At 48.8% G+C, this 16,599-nt stretch overlaps 1 protein-coding gene across 1 annotated transcript; it reads right to left on the bottom strand.

Moving 5' to 3' along the window:
* Positions 1–772: 772 nt before the first annotated feature.
* Positions 773–13,711, bottom strand: Lep (leptin). Its single transcript, XM_050141585.1, has 3 exons — positions 13,697–13,711; positions 4,910–5,078; positions 773–3,791 (listed from the first exon to the last, which is right to left on the bottom strand). The coding sequence occupies exons 2-3, from the start codon at positions 5,051–5,053 to the stop codon at positions 3,432–3,434; spliced, it is 504 nt and encodes a 167-aa protein (XP_049997542.1). The 5' UTR covers positions 5,054–5,078; positions 13,697–13,711; the 3' UTR covers positions 773–3,431.
* Positions 13,712–16,599: the final 2,888 nt, after the last annotated feature.

The raw sequence follows: 16,599 nt of genomic DNA on the forward strand, positions 1-16,599 counted from the left end.
CAGTTTGTAAGATAGCCCTCGTAGACCTGATCATGTTGGATCTTATCCTTGACATCCAGTCCCCAGAACTCTGGAGAGAAGATGTCTGTTGTTCACACCTCCCAGCCCGCAGTCCTCGGCTGTAGCAGCTGGTAGGTAAGCTGACACCCCGTGCTCCCCAGCAAGTGACTGATAAGCAGGGTGTTGCTGATTGTGACGGCAAAGGAGGAAAGGGCTTAACTTCAGATTTTTGTGGGGTCCTCCTTAGCATTTCATCTCCAGAGACACCACTGATCTTTGTGGTGGGGAAACGGTCTTTTGAGTTGCCATGGAAATGGTAGTCTTTGAGAACCAGCCCCACAGTCCCTCTGGACAGGAACTGAGCAGGTCAGATCCTATGTGGGCTGAGGGGACACTGTTCTGCGGCCACCATGGGCCCAGGTCATTGTTTCTGCTCTGTGAGCTTGGCTGATCTGTTCAGGTGGTTGTCATTTGATTATTTGCTTGGGCTCTTGTTGCTGATACTTTTGACTCTGATTTTTTAAAAAAATAACCTGGTGCTTCTCAAGGCTGGTTTGCAGAAGTGCACAGCCTCTGGTATAGAATGTGCTCCTTGACCAGCCCTGGGCTTTAGGGTAATCCTTTTGCCTGAATAACTGGCGGCTGGCTGTGGCCAAGCCCGGGTGGAGCTGACCCGGGTGATGGCTGGACGCCAGCCAGGCCTTGCCCTGTCACACACAAACAGCTCCCTTGAAGCCCCTCCACCACAGGAGACAGAAAACAAAGCAGGGAGGCATTGTTAATTTATTTAAGTTTACACAAAATAAAACAAGTTTGTTGTTGTCATATAAAAAAAAAACCAAAAACAAGCATTTTTGCATATGGGAAGTTTCACAATCTGGGAATGAGCTGTAGTGCTGGGTTTTCTGAGCAAAGGCTCAGAACATTTTAGCTTGATGAGGTGGCCAAGGTGACAGACATACCATGGACCCCAGAGCAGTGGGACACCAGCCGCCACACGCCCCTGCTCCAGACTGTGGCACTTGGGACTCTTTGGATACCCACTTTTGTGGCCCATAAAGCCCTTCCAGCCTTTTCCTTTCCCTCCCGTTCTTCCTTGTTTGTCTTCCCTTCACCTCCCTCCCATTCACACTGCCACCCTCCATGTACCGACGTCCAGTAAAACGACGTCCTTCTAGCAGGAAACCACATCCCTCACCTCCTTCAAAACCTGCCTCAGATTCCTCTCTTCTAGCCAGCACCCCAAATCCGGGTCCAGTTCACCTCCAGAGTGTATTCCCTGGCTGGAGGAACACCCTTCAGGGCTGAGGAACTGGTCTCTAGTCTGGTCCTGTCACCTGTTTGACATTATAGTTTAAATAACTCTTCACAGAAAATCCAAGATCCAAAATGCTTCCGAACCCAATGTTTTTGAGTAATGATAAGATGCCACGGGTAGGAAATTCCACACCGTGAAATCTTGTTTCATGCGCCTAATGTTATTAAAAAAAACTTTGTATAAAAATCACCTTCAAGCTGTGTATATATAATATTATGAAATATAAATGAACTTCATGTTTATACTGGGGTCCCACCCCTAAGATATCTCATTATATGTCCTCAGAGATACCTAAGCCTGAAAAGACTCAAAAGTCCAAAACTTCCTAGTCCCAAGCATTTTGGATAAGAGCTCCTCAACCTGTATTTTCTTCTTTTTATGATCCCAGTCACCCTGTGTCAACGGATGTGTGACAATAGCAGCGGATGCTACCATGCCCCGAAAAGTATGCAGATGCTGTAGAGTACAAGCGGGGTCACCCTGAGCACTGTCACCCTCAGCTCAGGCTGTTCCCACCCATTGAAGACAGCTGTGTGGTGTTGCCCTGGTACAGTATCCACCCTGGCACACCGGTGAGTAGGGTCTTACCGCAGGGACGTGAGCCCCTGTTTTTTTGTGTTTATTTCGTGAGCTTCTCAAGCCCATAGCACCAGTCAGGGCTGAGCACAGAGTAGCGCTCAGTCTTAAAGTGAATTGCTTTTGATCAAGTTTTTCCTGCATTGATCCGCCACACACAGAGTGCTGGCGACATAAGGGTGCAGGGTGGTGGAAAAACCCAAGCCCCTTTGTTCATCCTCCGGAACGTGACCTCCAGCCCCGAAGGGCAATTCTGGCAGCCTGGCCTGGGGCCCTGGCACTTCCTCGGCAGTGCTGGCCCAGGCCTCAGGACCATCAGCTGAATGATTTCTCATTCCCACTGGACCAAAACTCCCCGCAGAATGGGTGGGAAACATGGCTTTACTTTGGAAGAGCCAATCAGATGAGAACTGCTTAGTAGCAGGCAGACACCTACCAGGGTTACTGCCCCGTTAAGAAACCCATTGTGGGATCAACCCCGGACAACTTGGAGGGCCACACCAGGGACCCTTTTCTTGGGGATCACTGTCTCGACTGTGGGACCCTCACTCCCTGAGCTCAGCGATATGCCAATAAAATGGCCTGTGGCTTTAGCCCCCTCCAAGGGTGCCTGGTGTGCTCTAAATCGTTCTTTCCACAAAACCCATACTAGGTGGTTTCAGAAGGTGAGGCAATTGCCTCACCCTGTCAGAAAAGGCTACCACATATACATTATTCAGAAAACACATTCTGAGTCTTTCTCTCTCCCTCTAACACATCCTCTACCCCTAGGTGCACATAGATACATATTACACTTGACAAAATTCATCTCCTTTTGATAATAACCTAGCCTATGCTCCAGGCAATGCCACTGCAAAAGTGTTTGCATAAAGTCAGTCACAATAGAAACAAAACCAGTCACCAGAGGACAGACTTGAGAGCTACCTCAGCTCGCTCTTGTTCAGGAGAGCCCAACCTTCCAGTCTCTCAAAATAGGTTTGCCTCAGGCAGACCCACCAATGGGGTTGAAAACAGCACCCCAGGAGCCTCCCTAGCCCTGACTGACCCCCAAAACCTGAAAGAAAAACCAACGCTTTGCTTCAAATCCATCCAAAGAAAAATGCAGAATAAATAAATAAGTGCTTCCAAGGTGTGCTGCTTGGGAGTTTCCAGCTGTGTGTGGAGGCAGCCTTCATGGTGCTCCCCAGAGACTCTGAGACAATCCAAAGGCTCGACCCACCCCTTCCTCTGGTCCCCTGGGCCACAGTGAAGCAGGTACAGGGAGGGGGCAGGACGGTTCTTATCTATGCTTGCTGAAGAACTGACTGAGAGTCACCTCTGCAGACTGGCCCCCTAGTGCTCACGGAATCGTGTGTGTATCTCTAGTCAAGCGTTGTGGAGTCATGCCTTTGGAAGGGTGGCCTAGAGGAGTGGGAGAGATGGACAGAGTCCCGGATGTGGGATGTGCACACATGGATGAGGGTGTGTACCCATGGCTGTCTTCTCCCCGAGATACCTGGAAGCCAAGGTTTCTTCCCTCAGCATGGTCCTTGAAACCTCAGCATTCAGGGCTAAGGTCCAACTGTCGCAGAATGTCCTGCAGAGAGCCCTGCAGCCTGCTCAGAGCCACCACCTCTGTGGAGTAGAGTGAGGCTTCCAGGATGCCGCCCAGGCTCTCTAGCTTCTGCACGTCACTGGTCCGAGGCAGGGAGCAGCTCTTGGAGGAGGCCAGCAGATGGAGGAGGTCTCGGAGGTTCTCGAGGTCATTGGATATTTGCACCACGTTTCGGGAAGGCAGACTGGTGAGGATCTGCTGGTAGACTGCGAGAGTCTGGTCCATCTTGGACAAACTCAGAATGGGGTGGAGCCCAGGAATGAAGTCCAAACCAGTGACCCTCTGCTTGGCGGATACCGACTGCTGTGTGGAGCAAAGCAAGAGCAGATACTCAGCAAATGGCAGGGGAATCCATCTCCAAAGCCCTCCATCCCGTCTGTGAGCCTGGACTGCCTCCTTTCTTCCTCACCTTCCTGGTCAGGGTCCTTATCTCCTCTGTTCAGCTGACTGAGTTGGTCTCCCAGATGTCTGCTCATTCCCAGCCGCCCCTCCCGTCACTTCGAACTAATTCCTTTCTCAAAGGACATCTGTGAGGGACCTGCCAGCTCTCTACTCCTTATCCCCACTCTGGATCTCTCCCTCCTGGTCAGATTCTTGTGTAGTTCTCCCTCCTTGGGGGCAGAGTCGCGCCCCTCCCCGACTCCAGCGACTCTGGTTTCCAGGGAGGGCTCTTCCCACCCCGGTGGACGTCTCCCATTGCTGCCCACATTTCGGTAGTTGGGTCTCCTGTGTGTGGCCCTGATGACTACTTTTGAAAGATGACGAAGAGTGCTCTTCTGTGAGACTTTGAAAGGAGGGTGAGCAACAGGCAGGAGAGCTGTAGCTAAAATTGTTAGAGCCCTATGACCCTGCTGTGTACAAGTGGAGACACTGGGAGTCTGGTCACCTGTCAGTGCAACACCGGAACCTTTAGGGGTTCCTGCGGTCCTCCATACTAGGATTCCAGGAAGGAGTTTCAGGAAGGAAGGAGAATGAAACAGAAACCAAAGGCTGAGGGGGCGGGGAGGTAGTGATCTATAGAGCAGGGGAGCATGGGTCTCCCCAATGTGAACCTTACACACTCAGCTAGCCACTGAGGGCGGGGTTTCCTGTGGCAGAGTGAAAATGAACTGAGTAACCTGTATGATATCACAGAATCTATAATTTCTTCATGGGAGTATATGACAGAGTCAAATCCCTTGAAGTGGCTGAGAATTCGAGCCACGGTGAGCTAGCTGTCTAGGTGCTGGATTTGGAATTAAAATCACTCAACTCTGGATTCCAGCCATCAGAGGGGTCAACAGCCATTACCAGAATGAATGGACACCCTAGGCTTATAAGTTCTCAGCTTCCAGGATGTGCCTGGCGCCCAGAAAGTGTTCAATGGGTTTCTCTCTCTGGCTCCAGCCCCACTTTTCCTTTGTCCTCTAGAGTTTCCGTACCGTGTGTGAAATGTCATTGATCCTGGTGACAATGGTCTTGATGAGGGTTTTGGTGTCATCCTGGACTTTCTGGATAGGCACAGCTTGAACATAGGACAGATAGGACCAAAGCCACAGAAACTGGCACAGGGGTCTCCAGCACATTTTCCTTCCTGGGATCTTCCTGGTCCTGCAAACAGAAGAAATGATGCTTTTCAAGAGCCCCGTGTAAATCCATCCACCCGCCCTGTTGCCTGCCTGCTGTCAGAAGTGGACGGGTAAGATTTGCTTTCTTCCCTAGCCAGCTACCATCTTCTCAACGTCCAAGACAGTTCATTATGGAAGCTAGGTTAATGAAATGCATCCCCTTGGGAAGGTTATTGACAGATCAATAAAACCACAGCGATGTGCCCTATAGATTATAGGGCAGTACTTGGCAGATAGATGTGATGATGATGGGGGCTTCGTTGCATGTTTCAAGGGAAACCAACTCTTTATTTTTTTTAAATATTTATTTATTTATTATGTATACAATATTCTGTCTGTGTGTATGTCTGCAGGCCAGAAGAGGGCACCAGACCTCATTACAGATGGTTGTGAGCCACCATGTGGTTGCCGGGAATTGAACTCAGGACCTTCGGAAGAGCAGGCAATGCTCTTAACCACTGAGCCAACTCTCCAGCCCCGGGAAACCAACTCTTAAGATCTGGGTTGAATGTAGCAGTTTGCTCAGTGCCTAACTTTAAGGTGTATCACCTACCCACTCAAAACCCCACCTCTCTCCCTAGACTCTGTCTGTCTCTGAGCTTTCGTGAAGCATCTTAGCTAAGGCATGCGAAGGAGCTGGAGGAGTTGGGAAGTGCTTCTCTCACTCCTCCGTTATTAGGACTCTGTGCCGCCTGGTTCTTCCCTCACAGCCTGTTGCTGTCCCATACGACCGACCTTCATTACTGACTTATACATTCCTTCCTCTCCCGGTGGGAACCTGATTCTTAGCAGCATTTCTCCACCACACAGTGCACCAAGGATGGAAGATGCTTCCCACACTCCGGGCCTCAGTGTAACAGAGGGACAGACAAGCCATAGACTGTCTCAGTGCAGGAAGACAAGTGTGAGACATCGCAGGAGCCCAGAGGAGGTCGCCTTGGCTGGTGTTGAAGACCGAGAAGGGGCTGGGAGAATAGAGTGTCCACATGTGTCCAAGAGACCAGAAGTGTAACGGTGTGGAGGAAGGAGAGAACACAGCACGTCTACTTAGGATGCTGGAAATCTCAGTCATGAAACCATGGGCTTTTAAATTAACACTATGCAGATTCTTGATTAAGAAACACAGGCTTGATGAGATGCACGAGGCAAAACGGTAATAAAGTTAAATGTCTGCAAGTCTGTAGCCAGTGATCCAAGCTAAGGGTGTGTGTGTGAGCTGGAATAATAACGATATCCGTAAGTATTAGGATGCCGAGTGTAGAGACAGTAGAAAAAAACTGCCTTTCCCTGTTTGTGCCCTTCCTCATCTGGGTCCTGGTGGGGACGGGTGATGCACTGCCACCGTCGGGTAATATTAGTATAACTCACCTGCTGGCAGTACAGCAAAAATGAGCACGCTGCTTATATATTATTTATAGTGCTTGCTTAAAGGTACGCTCTTTTTAATCTGAGCTGTACAGAAGAGAAAACAAATGAGGCTCAGAAAGATGAGCCAACTTTCCCAAAGTCAAAAAGATAAATGGCAGGCTGGGATGTGTGAAGGACAGATTGAAATACAGCATCCTCCTGCCCCAACCCGCAACTTCGCTGGCCAAGGTTTTAGCTATCCTTGGTCATCTGTGACCCAAAAATATTAAATGGAAAATTTCAGAAATGAATAATTCATTGCCCTTTAATTGTGCCATGCTGAGTAGTCTTATGAAGTCTTGTACTGTCTCCTCCTGTGCCTCCTGGGATGTGAGGCACCCTCATCCAGGGCATCCACACTGGATACATAGCTGCTTGGTTATCAGATCAACCGTCATGGAATCACAGTGTGTTCCTGTTAACCTTTATTTAATTTAATAATGACCCGAAAGCAAGAACTGGGACCAAAGGATGCATAAACATTCAAGAATTTGCATTCTATGGGTCTGTGCTCCAAGGCATAGGAAGAATCATTGGCTGTAAGTGGCTTAGCCTTCTCAGAAATTTCAGGTGTCCCCTGGAAGTCATCGACCATATCCTCCACAGATTAGTGGGTCTGTCAGCTGATATCTCCCACTTAGTTCCCTGAAATCTCAATGAAGGAACCAAGTATGATACTTAGGCCCCCGGCTTTGATGGCAGGCTCTGTTTTTGTTGTGTTTGTATGTTTGTGTCTCTGGGCAGGATAGTCAACGTCCCAAAATATCTGATCCTACTGGTAAAATGGAGCTAACACACTGGCGCTGGCTCCAAAGGCTAAATGAGATTAATTTTCAATATCCCTGCCTATCTTGGCTTGTGTCTGGCTCGGGGTTGAGGGAGTAAATGCCAGCTACTTAAAAATTATTGTAATTACTGCGCAGAGCTTGAAGCGCTCTGGGCAACCACACCTGCAGCTGACTCTGAGTCAGGCACTTGGCCCACAGGCATCCTAGCGGGGTACCTGGTGCTTGTGGCTTTTCCCCTGCAGCACAAGAGTGTGCAGCATTCATTTCTAAGATTTATGTGTTGACGACATCCTCCTTCCTTACAGAATTTACTACCAGATTAACTATGGCCGTAGCATAGCTATTTTCACATAATGACCACCCCGAACCATCGGAATGGACAAACGGGTTTACAAGCCCTCTCTCGGCACGGATAATATGCCCCAGTGGATTCCGGCAATAAATTGCAGTGCTTTAAAAACGTGGAACTGAGATGCCGCTGCTGAGTAAGGAGGCCTAAGATGAGAGGCCAGGTTTCTAGGGGGGGGGGGGGCTGCAGAGAGAAGTGGTCACAGGTCCATCCATGATCAAAGCCATGGTGAGAACCGATGACCCCAGCAGCACATAACACGCTTATGCAACACACGCACATACACGAACACACCAACATTCATGCCCATGTTAGTTGTTCCCAGCGCCTTTATTTTTCTTTCTTTCCTGGGTCCTAAGGGAGGTGTGCGGCCATGAAAAAGAACCGCTATACTTGCCAGCTTCTCCCATCAGGTGCGGTCACACAGCCCAATGTGACCAATCAAAGAGAAGCAGCAGTGCCACGTGACCGCTCTTGGCTACTAAATGGTGGCCCATGCATATCTGGGATTTTAGCATTTATGAGGCTGAGGCAGGAGAGTTTCTTGTAAATCTTAGGCTAGCCTGGGCTACAGTGCAAGACATGGTCTCAGAGAAACAAAAACCCTAAATAAATAAATAGTGTTAGTAAATTAAAGAACAAAACAGTGTCCTTCTGGTGTAGGAATGTATGTCATTAATTACAATGGAATCTTGACCATTTAAATAAATTCAGGGCCTTGGTCAACTCTAAGGACATTAGGACATTACCTGTGTGATCAGTTAGAATTGGGGGGTGGATGGAGCTTAGGGGATAGGGGCCGTGAGTGTAGTTCCAGGGACCTGAGGCCACAAACCCTTTCCTTTTTAGAAGTTTCCTAAGTGGGTTTAAATACTTGAGAGTGATTATAGTCTAAGAGCTGGCAGAGGAATAGCTAAAATGCTGAGGGACACTGTGTCCCTCACTTGGGGACCGTAGCAGTAGAGTCTGGAAAGAGGAGGGACCGTGCTGAAGGGCAGGCTGGGCACTGATAGGTTATCCCCACCTTCTATCATCTCACTTGATAGCTCTTCTGAGGGCCTTCCGCCTTCCCCTGCCATCTAGACCCTGCCACATTCTACCTTCTTGACTGCGACTCCACAGTGGGGGCACACAGGAAAGGTAAAAGAACAGAAAGGGGAGGCCCAGAGGCAGCTCCAGGCAGTGACATATGTCTTTAGAAAACAGCCTCAAGACTGGTCCAAGAGACGTGCGGGCTACATCACTGGCCCACCAGTTTCCTCTTTCTGATCTCACCGGGGTGGCTGGACTCCTGCCCCCAGTTAGATGATTCTCCAACGACATCCCTGCAGGGCGGTTCTGTGCTCCCACCGTCTACCATGCCTTCCCTGCAGACAAGACCACCCTAATTCCCCCAAGATATGGTCGCCTCAGATGTGAGCACCCTCTCCTTCCTTCCACCCGGGGGACAGGGCAGACCCTTCAGGACAAGATGGGTGGGGATGGATACACCCACTGGCTGCTTCTTCAGATCCAGCCTGGAAGGCAGCAGAGCAGGTCAGGCCTGCCCACTGTGCAGCAATGGGGGAAACGACATTCAGGGGAGCACTGGGTGACAGAGGCATCCTTGGCTAAGCTGCCACCGGGGAGCTCAGCCTAGCTTTTCCAATACTAGAGGTTAGCAAGAGACCCAGAACACACTCCCTTCTTTCTCTCTTCTCGCGTCACGAGATTTTTATAGATTTTTTTTGGGTAATCTTTGGTATGCTGCTATGAATTAAATTCAGATAATATTTGGCTAAGGAGCGTATGAAAATATCTTAGAAATGCAAATCAAAACCACAGTGAGATATCATCTCGGACCTCAGAATGACTTTTGTCAAAAAGACAAAAGATAGCAGATGCCGGGGGGTGGGGTGTGGAGAAAGGGAACGCTCGTACATTGCTAGTGAAACCATCAATGAATACAGCCCCTATGGAAAACAGTGTGGAGATGGCCCTAGAAACTAAAAATAGAGCTACCTTATGACCCAGCCCGTTCTTTTCTCTGGGTAGGTATGCACCCAGAGGAAGGAAGCCAGTACGTGAAAGAGATATTTTGCTTCCCTATTTATAACCAAGATATGGAATCAATCTAAGTGCCCATTGAGGTATGGATGAATAAATAAAACGTGGTACGTATCCACAGTGAAATAGTATTCACCATAAAATAAATGAAATACTGTCATCACAGCAACACGAATAGAATAGGAGGACATTATGCTGATCTCAAGGCAGAGAGAGAAGAAGAGCAATTCTCAGATGCTCAGAGGAGTGTGGGCAGAGAGGAAAGATGTCTACCGCAACTGAGTACAGGGAATGTTAGCTAGGAAGTATGACTTCTTTAAAAATGTTTCCTGGGGGTGGAAGAGATGGCTCAGTGGTTAAAAAAGCATACTGCTTGCTGCTCCAGAGGACCAGAGTTCAGTTCCCAGCACCCATGCCAAGCTGTTCACAGGCCTCCGGTAATTATAGATCCAGGAAGACCAGACGCCTCTAGACTCTGAGGGCACCTAACACACACACACACTCTCTCTCTCTCTCTCTCTCTCTCTCTCTCTCTCTCTCTCTCTCTCTCTCTCTCTCTCTCCTCCTCTCTTAAACGTAGCAAAACTAGGGTTTTTACTACATTTATTTCTTTAAACTAAATCTTTAAAATTTTTACACATATTTAATGTGTGTGTTCACTAGCACACACACACACACACTTTACCCACTGAGATATCTCTTTGTCTTCTCAATAATGGTTTTGTATTAGCTATTTTGAATTGTCCAGTTAATTATGGTCGACAGTTACCTTACTGAAGTACAGATTATTAAAAAGCTTTTCTGCTGGACTGGCAAGATGGCTCAGTGGATAAAGACAGTTATTACCAAGACTGATGATCTGAGTCTATCCCTGGGACCTAAATGCCGGAGACTACACATGCTCTCTGTGGTACATGTGTGTCTCCCCCTCACTCACACACACACACACACACACACACACACACACACACACAGAGACACACACACAAACTAGAAAAACAAAGGCCAGTGAGATGTCTCAGAGGGTAAAACCACTTTCCACCGAGAATAATGACCTGAGATCAATTCCCACAATGACCCATGCGGTAGAAGGAATCAGTTGATTCCTGCAAGTTGTCTTCCGACTTCCATACACTCTCGTGCGTGCATGTGTGTGCACGCGCACACGCACACTGTTAAAAAATGTTTTTAGAGATTCGCCTTTGCTGCAGGTGACACAGTCTTGGGGATTTCAGCCCATTCCTCAAATGTTGGCCTCTGTAAGCGATTTGAAAATCACTAAGCTAGCAGGAACAATTTTCTTTTCTCTGCAACCAAAGGCCTTGCTTGGGAAATCATGCCGACATTGTCAGCTGGTAGGTGCAGTGTGGGTGAGGGGCTCATATCCTCTCTATTCCCATCAGGGAAAGCAAATAGATTTCAACTCCTGCGTCACCTCTGATCAATTTTCAGTGGCTCCCTGGAGCACTGTCAGGAGGGGAACTGGAGCTCCTGCCACGCGGAAAGAGGGTGCCACAATCCATTAGCGACACCCGCACTTGGTTCAGCATCTCCCAAGGGCCTGACACAGAGCAGGTGCTTATTCAATTTTTGTTGAATGAATAAGTAAAGTATTCTCCATCCTTGATCTCCATTGGCTGAACAGGTTAACCTATCATTAAGGAGGCTTCCATCTGGAAAAAAAATTTATCTTTCTTTGTTCTGAGTCAGTCTCATAAAGCCCAGACTGGCCTTGAACTCACCATGCTATCCACACTGACCTTAAACGGTCTTCCTGCCTCTACCTTCCTCTAGCTGAGATCACAGGTACATGCTGCTGTCTTAGACTTCACTTTTGCCCCCACAGACATGCCTACGAAGCTGTCTTAAAATGCTTTGGTGTCCACCTTTCTCTTTTCCCAACACTTTGGATCGCCTCTGTTTACTTTCTGTGTCCCCAGCCCCTACATAGTTCCGATGTCTTTCAGCTTCCTGTGGCCTGTCATTGCAAGTGACTCCTGACCCATTCAGGAGCCTGTCCCCCCCACCCCCAGCACTGTCTGGGGACCCATGCTGAGCTCCCCCCACCCCCTGCCAGCTTTGTGACTCCCCTGCAGAACTCTGGTACTCCTGAGTGCACACAGGTGAGGGCTGAGTCTGTGGTTCAGGTGAATGGACATGATTATAGATTCAGAGCGCTCATAGATGACAGGAGAGATGGGAGCATGTAGTTTGCCGGAGGGCAGGGCATGCCTGTTGTTGCGTGGGGAACAAGTGCAAAGGAGCCTTGTGTATCTGAGCACCAGACATCCTGTTTTTCCATGGAAACTAAACCTCTCTCTCTGCATTTCTAGGAGGCAACTGTATGGACAGGGAAGCATTTCAAGGCTGTGTCCATGGGCTAGAAAGCTCATGTATACCCCTACCCCACAGGAATTCCACGTCACCGAAGACCCTGCTCCGTCTCCCTCTCTGGCCCCCTGTGCCTCTAGAAGAATGACTAAGGCTCTGAAAAGAGAGTGTTCTTAGGCGGCCATTTCTGCATGGCACATGGGTCACTCAGCCACGAGAGGCATCTGCCTGGGGCTGATGGACAAGAATTCATTGCAACTTCCCTGGCTCTGGCCCTGGCTCTTTTATTATTATTTTTTCCTGGAACAGAGAGGGAGGAAAGTATTTCTCGCAGATACCAAGAAGAGTTTGTTATTTTGGCTATAAGATGTACCAAATATGAGAAGGATGCTCCTCCAGCCAACGTGGACACGTTCCCCTCAGCCCAGCATCCTTGGGTGCTTGAGAAAAGAAAGAACTGAAAAGAATTCTTTGTGTGTGTGTGTTTGTGTGTGCGTGTGTGTGTGCGTGTGTGTGCTTCTCTTCATGTCTCACTGAGATACACAATCACTGTGGTCTTTTCACTCCCAGGATAGTGAGGTAGCTGTTAGATAGTCCTCCTTTGAAATTTGGTTGCACACATCATACAGATTAGGGAAAGGTTGGAAATGCTCCCCCAGTCCCTGCTGACCACTGCCCATCAAGAACTCTAATATATATATATTACTGTCACTCCCGGAAGTCCATTTCCACTTTGCAAAGGGTACCCAGAGAGCCTGTGCTCCCTGGACGGTGCCACTACGTCCCTGCCCTCCATCTCCCTCTCCAGAATACCATGCTTCTAACCACAATGACTCAATTACTCCATCCTCTCTCACGTAGCTATTCACACAAGACAGCCTGGTATCTGACCCATTTTTAAGGTACCATTTTCCCCAGTGAGGCACAGAAGAGTATAGGAGCGCCACACCCACAATCCAGTCCACAGGAACCCTAGAGAGAAGGACAGCTGAAGGAGGGGCATGCTGGAGCTTCGGGCTGGCAATGTGCATTTGACCATCTTGGGTGAAATGCCTAACAGTAAAAAACGTGCTGGCTATAGGTCTTTCCCATGATCTGCTTCTTCGTGGAGGCAGTCCACGAAGAAGATAATTTGCATGACTTTGAGGGCAGATAAAGTGAGTTCGGGTGCATTTTGCAGAGGTGGGGGTAGGTGGAGTGAGTTCTTCCTGACAGTATTTCTACCCACAGTAGTTTTAGTAGTGGGTAGGCCCATTTCCCAGTCAAGACACTCACTGGAAAATAAACTTTTACGGCAAAGCAGGCTGTATCTAGCCTCCAGGAGCCCGGAAATGCTGCGTCCTTGCATGTCCCAGCCTTGCTCTGTCCATCTGACAGACGTGGGACCTGATCATCTCGGTTCCCTAACCATCTCAAGTCTGTAGACCAAATACACTCCTAGAGTTCTGGCTGGTTCTGCAAGAACAGGTTGGTGCCCTGTGGGTAGAGGCCGGTCCACTCTGGAATTCGACTCCCAGCCGCCTTCCCTCTGTCTAGTAAAGCTACCTACTTTAAAGTAAAGCACCAAGCCGTCCACACTACCTCCCTTCTGCCTCAGTTTCTCTGAGTTTCAGAATTAGGCGGGGTGTTGTGGTGCACCAAGGACTGACAGAGAAGGAGAAATCATGCCCAGGGCCTTACCTTGCAGCTGCTGGCGCGGGGATTTCTCCAGGGCTCCATGCCTGCCTGCCCCTTCTTATAGCTGCCCCAGTGCCACTTGCGCAACTGCCGAACCAGCCCCGGTCCCTGCGAGCGCCAATTCCCGCCCCGCCCCGCCGGGCAGCGACGGTGCTAGTGGTGGCCTAGTGCTTCATGCACGAGCCTGGGCTGTGGGCGCCTCAAGGGACGACTTCAGCCGCGCCCTCGAGTGCAAGTTTGAGGACTCTTGGTAGGAGCCAGCAGTCCTCGAGGTCGCGCCAGCGGCTTCTGCGCCGCGGTGGCTTAAGGATCGGTCCCTTGGGATGGCGCTTCCAGCTCCGCGGGGAGCAGCCGGGATAGTGACTACAGAAGTCCGCTTGGGGACAGGGTGGCTAGTGAGCAAGGACTCCGCCGGCTGCCTCTTCCGATAGTCTACATACCTAACCGGGCTGCTCAGAGGGGGAATTAGGTACCACGCTTTGGACGGTTGTCTTTCTTTAGTACCCGAAAGACACCCGATCTCTAGGATGGTCTGCCTTTAGGGAGACACAGAATGCAGTTCCAAGCACTTCAGCATTTAGGAACGCTCTGTACCAGTTATGGGGACAGGTGACAGGTTCCTGCCCCAGATCAATTATTTTCTTCATTTGGGCAGGAATATCCTTGGATTCCCAGGAGGAGGAAACAGGTACCGGGGCTTACATTTTATAACCCCAGCTGTTAAGGATTAGAGAGGGCCAGGGACCCAGGTGCGAACAATTGATCAGACCCATGGAGGTCACCCCAATTGAGAACAACTTTGGAAACAATCACTCACCTCAGGAAAAACCAGACAGTCACATTGGGTAGGAGGACACAGACTAGCCCAAATCCTGCCTGACCTGACCTAGTTTGGTATCACCCAAGAAATAAGAATGACTTTTACCTAGTTAAATGGCTGGAAAACAAACAAGAACAATGGTTCTGATGTGGAAATTATAAGAAATTTAAATTTTAGTGTCTACAATTAAAGGTCTGAATTTGGTCTTCAAAATTTGTTTTCTCTTGTGTAAGCCCCTACAGAGGTAGTGTTCTTTCCCTCTTGACCTTCAAAACAGGAATTGTTTGCTAACCTGCAAATTCCAAAATACACGCACGCACGCACGCACGTACGTACATACATACGCATGCACCTGCACTTGCTTCTCCCGGCCCCCTGCCAGTTTCTCTGTGGGGATTCCTGGCTGCTGGTCCATCCCTTTGGACTGCAGAGCCTCCTGTTCTGCATAGACCCTGCTTTCCTTTGTTGGGGAGGCTTCTTTGATTGTGGACAGAGGACAGGAGCCTTTGCCGTTTTCTCTTGAAGTTCTGATACCTTCACAATGCCAGTAACATGTAGGTGCCCAAGAATAATTTGCTGAGGTGAATCCCAGGTCACCATGGACCACACAGTTGTCGTGTTAGTATACCTCTGTATGAGCATTCTTCTAGATTCGAGGCGCTGTGAAGGTGTGTGTGTGTGTTTACATATATATATGTGTGTGTATATATATATATATTAACCTTGGGAAAATATATTTTTGGTGATGATGTAAAAGGAACCATGAAAACCAGATTCAAGATGAGTCCTGGGAGCAACCGTCACATGCATTTGAGACTACTTGGTGGAGGCACGTTCCCCAAAGACAACTCGTTCTGTGAGGTGATAGGTTACTTTGATAAACAAGTTAAAGATCTCAGTACCTACCAAGCACAAAGCTAGAATATCTTATTTTTTCTCTGACAATTATATATATGTAAATAATGCATACTGGTCTTATGCACCCCAGCTCTCCTGGAGCTCTAAGACACTCCCAACGTGTCATTCTTTGTCCCCCTTTATCTCCAAGTGCTAATGTTGGAGTGTTGGCTGATCTTGTTGGCTTGATCTTGTATAGGTTTGTTCAGGTGACCATAAGCTTAGGGGTGCAATGGGCACCTCATGCCCAGAAGATGCTCTCTCACAGTGCTCTTCCTCACTCCAGCTCTTTCATTCTTCCCACCCCCTGTCTCTAACGTTCCCCGAGTCTGGGGAGTGGAAGCAGATACAGCTATCCCTGTGGGGGCTCAGCGCTCATTCTCAGCATTTCAAATAGTTAGGAGTCTCTGATTAACTGTTGACCACTTCAGAGGGAGGTTTCCCTGGCTAAGGTTGAGGGCAGCAATGATCTTTGGGTATAAACATGAATATTTAGAAGGCAGTTTGACAGCATGCTAATTTAGCAAGAGAACAGTAGCAGGTTCCCCGCTAAGGCCTGTACACTCTCTAACTGTGGGATTTTGACCAGATTGATAGTATAAGGCATCAGCTCCATTCTGTGGCGTAGACCTCAAATCCAATCCAGAAGTGATTGGTTACCCCATAACCTTGTGCCACTTTTACACCAGTGGTCACATCTTGCCTGGCAAGATAATTTATAGCAAGAAGGGCTCATCAGAGGGAAATACCATGGATAGCGTTTCTCTCCTAGCAACCTGCATAGCCTCTGCTAGAACAGTGGTTCTCAACCTGTGGGCTGGGGGTCAGAGGTCCCTTTCACAGGGGTCGCCTAAGATATTAACTTTACAATTCATAGCAGCAGCAACATTACAGCTATGAAATAGCGATGAAAATAAGTTTTTGGTTGGGGGGGGTCACCACACATGAGGAACTGGATCATAGGGTCACAGCACCAGAAAGGGGGGTGTTTTAGCACTATGTAAACTGGCCAGCAAGTAGGAAGTTTTCAGGCCAAGTCCAGCTTGATTTCTCTGTGCTCCGCAACCAAAGTATGTTGTGTTTTCAACCGTAGGTCCTTACTACCAAATTCTGGTGGGTAGACAAGAGCAATTGTTTTGGAGAACTCTGGGGCCTCCATGACCCAGGGATTTATCCCAAATCCGGCACT

The sequence above is a fragment of the Alexandromys fortis genome, unplaced genomic scaffold, assembly GCF_014885135.2.
Source record: "Alexandromys fortis isolate MF-2015 unplaced genomic scaffold, M_Fortis_MF-2015_v1.1 scaffold_44, whole genome shotgun sequence".
NCBI lineage: Eukaryota > Metazoa > Chordata > Mammalia > Rodentia > Cricetidae > Alexandromys > Alexandromys fortis.

What these genes read in the sequence shown, in the direction of transcription:
- Lep (XM_050141585.1), bottom strand. Translation starts at nt 5,053, where the DNA reads ATGTGCTGGAGACCCCTGTGCCAGTTTCTGTGGCTTTGGTCCTATCTG. An exon ending in TCAATGACATTTCACACACG is followed by an intron (nt 3,792 to 4,909) that starts GTACGGAAACTC and finishes TGCTCCACACAG; the next exon opens with CAGTCGGTATCCGCCAAGCA.